The sequence below is a fragment of the Pygoscelis adeliae genome, unplaced genomic scaffold (genome assembly GCF_000699105.1).
Source record: "Pygoscelis adeliae isolate BGI_AS28 unplaced genomic scaffold, ASM69910v1 Scaffold402, whole genome shotgun sequence".
NCBI lineage: Eukaryota > Metazoa > Chordata > Aves > Sphenisciformes > Spheniscidae > Pygoscelis > Pygoscelis adeliae.
In genome coordinates this window covers 561,029-564,391 of record NW_008824411.1, presented here as the reverse complement: position 1 = coordinate 564,391, position 3,363 = coordinate 561,029, and the positions used below count along the sequence as shown (strand labels likewise).

General features: G+C 52.9%; 1 protein-coding gene across 1 annotated transcript in view; it reads right to left on the bottom strand.

Moving 5' to 3' along the window:
• SGIP1 (SH3-domain GRB2-like (endophilin) interacting protein 1) overlaps window positions 1-3,363 on the bottom strand; it is a 56,102-nt gene that overhangs the window by 9,964 nt on the left and 42,775 nt on the right. Inside the window, 1 exon segment of the mRNA XM_009320651.1 lies at window positions 779-838. Within this exon segment, the coding sequence (XP_009318926.1) occupies window positions 779-838 (60 nt within the window).

Below are 3,363 nucleotides of genomic sequence, written 5' to 3'. Positions count from 1 at the left end.
TCCCTGCTTTTCTTTTCTTTTAAAGAAAAATGTTGGCACGGTGTCTGTGAGATGAAGCTTCCTCCAAAGCCTCAGGGCTCTTGGGGTGGGGATGGCCACCCAGGCACCTGTGCCTCTGCCCTCTCCAAGATGTGATGCTGCTCAGAGAAGCTCCCATCTGCCCCAAAACAAGCTCTTCTCCCCCTGCATCCTCCCCAGCGTGCCTTCTCATCAACGAGGGACCCCAAAACCCACAACACCTCCGACCAGCCACCTGGCAGCACAACCTGCTGGCATTTCAGCTATGCTTGCTGGCAGTGCCAGCACGCTCCCGACCCCTCACCATGGAAAAATCTGATGGAAGGTGGGGAGGGGGCCCTGGCTTGGCGGCGAACCCATCGCCCTTCGGTTTTTAATTAACCACACTGTGCCACAGCCCGCTCAGGGTAACGAGCAGCTTGCGAGGGAGAGTAGAAAGAAGCCCTGGTTGACAGAGTCAAGTTCTTCGGCAATGCAAGCGGTTTCGCTCTCTGGTTTTCACCGCAGTCTCAGTATGAGAATATTCTTTTGGGTTTTGGCTTGTTTGGATTTTTTTTTAATAAATAAACAGGGAAACAGATCATCGGTACAAATGGCACAAATCAAATCAAAATTAGTCCGGTCAAACTTGTGATGTCATCTAAGTAGCCATAGCATTTCGCACGGAAAGCCGGACTGGAGCCTTTGAAGGAAACCCTGGGAGTCAGAGAGCAAGAGCAAGGAGAGCAAGTCGTTACCGGGTATGCTATGCACTACTTACCTTCGAAAGTCAAATAAAACTTTCCTCTGTCAAACCAAACGAGGGAAGGCTGTTCATTCTCTGTATGGCCAGGAGTTGAAGCGGGATGGGAAAGGTTAAGGAGAGGGAGAGAGAAGGACACAGTGTGAGTCACAGAGCAGGTCATTTATCTCGCTACGGGGAGGGGACGAGGCGCTGCAAGCCGTTCACGTGCAAGGAAAGGGGGGGCTTTTAAACTCTGGTTTTGGCTTAGGAAACAGAAAGCAGAAAGCAAAGCTATGGAAGCCCAGATGGAAGAGTATTTTTGCCCACTTGGTAAGGATTTTTGGGGGGGGTTCTCTTTTTTTGTCTAGAGTAGAAGAGGCTTCTTGGCTCGTGCACTCCGTCAGCATATTCTAACTGCACTGATTTTGACAAACGCCTTATCCTCTTCACCTCCAGCGATGTCTCTGCCGTGCTACAACAGCAACAGCGAGTGTTTCCCCAATGGGATGCTGCAACCGCATGCCACACTGGTGTGCAAAATAAGTGACAGTGAAACGTAGGTATTTTCTGTTGCATTTCAGGACATAAAACTTGCAGTTAAACAGACACACGCACACAGAGCAGGAGATGCCTAGCCGGAATTTTTCCTTTCCCGTTACAACCACCAGCTCCCTGCACTCACACCACCTCAAAAGCCATGTTAGACACCAGGTACTGTTGAAATAACTAGGCGTAGGGGGAAAACACCGTTTTTTTGTGCTGTTAAATGAACACTTTTGAATTCAGGAGGTGATAGCCTTTCACCTCACAGTCCTTTTCGTCACTGAGAAACTGTCATGCAAGGTGCTGCGAGCGGTGGGTGCCAGGGCTCAGGCACTTGGAGTGCCCGCAGCTGCCCCTCTGAAGCCAGATGTCTCAAAAACGCCCTGCTAGTACACTACCTGCAGGCGTTTCACAGCGCCTTTCAAACATGGGCAGTTTGTCAATAAAAGCATCATCTTCTGATAACATAAGCAGAAGAAACGCAAAGGAAAGAAAAAAAAAATGAAAAAACGAATCCCAAATGAAACCAAGCAGCGCACTGTATCAACAAAAAGAGACAGAGAAGGATTTTAACATGAAAAATAATGGAAGGATCGCTGACACAGAAATAACAGCTTCTTTCTTTGCAATAAATTATTCAGACTACACATGCAACCACAACGAAAGCAAACCAGAACAGCACGGAGGACAAATAAATGAAATAACTCTTCCACACGCTCTTGGACAAACTCCGTCGGACTTTGCCACAGGAAACAAGAGACTGAGAGCGTGGTGGAGATGGACCCGGTGGCAAGCCGAGGGCTGTGGGCAGCCCCAGCCAGGTCGGGGTGTCCCAATCCCGTGCTGGTCCCAAGGGACCCCCAGCAGTCCCTGAGCCGCTGTCGTGCACACAGACCTGCCCGTCGTCCCTGCCCATGCAGACCTGCTCCCCAGCCCCTCCTCTGCTCTGCACACCTTTCTCCTTATCTTTTCCTCTTTCTGCATGACAAACCCAGGAATTAGATGTGCTCTCTCCTCCGCCATGGGTTTGCAGCAAGGTGAGCGCTGCATGGATGTTCGTCCAGCACCAGTTCTCACCCTCGCCCCGTCCGCCTTGGTGGGGACAACGGGGAGATGCTTGGGCTTTCCTGGAGCAGCTCCCAACCCCCGTCTGCCCCTGTCTGCCCCCTGTCCGGCTTTTCCCAGGCCAAATCCTGGCAAGGCGGCACCCGCCACTTGGTTTGCATGGAGCTGGAAGTGCAAAACCTGCAATACGGGGTTGCTCCTCCTGGCTGCCCCGTTCAGTGTCCCCCTGCTGAGGGGTGACCCGAGAGCCCTGATTTTGGCTCTCTTTCAAGGAAGGCCCCTGCAGAGGGGGTGGGAGCCACTGGGGCCAGTGGGCACAGCTTCTTGCCCCCCTGCAGCCACGTCAGCCTCCACTGCTCAGGGCGGGTACGTCATTAAAAACATCAAGCAACAATTTTTGTTCACAAAAATATACGTGTTAGAAAAAAAATAAATTTTAAAATGAGAGCCTAAGGGACCCATCGCCTGCTCAGCCTACAGGACCAGCACGCAGCCCCCATTTCACAGCCACTTCTCCCAGCCTCCTGAAGCCCCTATGACTGTCCCTGTCCTCAGCCTGGCTGCTCCCCTCCACCAAAATCATATTTACCACCCTGGCCCCAGGCCCCCCATGCCCATAGTGCCCGCAGGCACCGGCTGAGGCCACCACCAGCCCCACCAATGGTGGCTCACTGCCAAAGCTGCAGGACAGCGGGCACAGACAGGACCGACAGCCGACACACCAGGGATGCTCGGGGCTGACTGGCCCCTTGCTTGAGATGCATTTTTTTCCCCAGCAGCATGCTGTGACGGTGACCAACAGCCGGCGAACAGGTACAAAGCTTCTATAACACCTTGAGAGTGAAGCAAACAACAGGATGGAGACGTAGGTCGGAGACTCCAGCAAACCTACGGGGAGGGCTTGGGCGGGCACGTGCAGCCACTGGCACCACAGGGATGGCACCCACCGTATGGCTCAGGCCATCCCGTCGTCTTCCAGCCATCAAAGATGGTGTTGGGGTAGAAATGCCGCC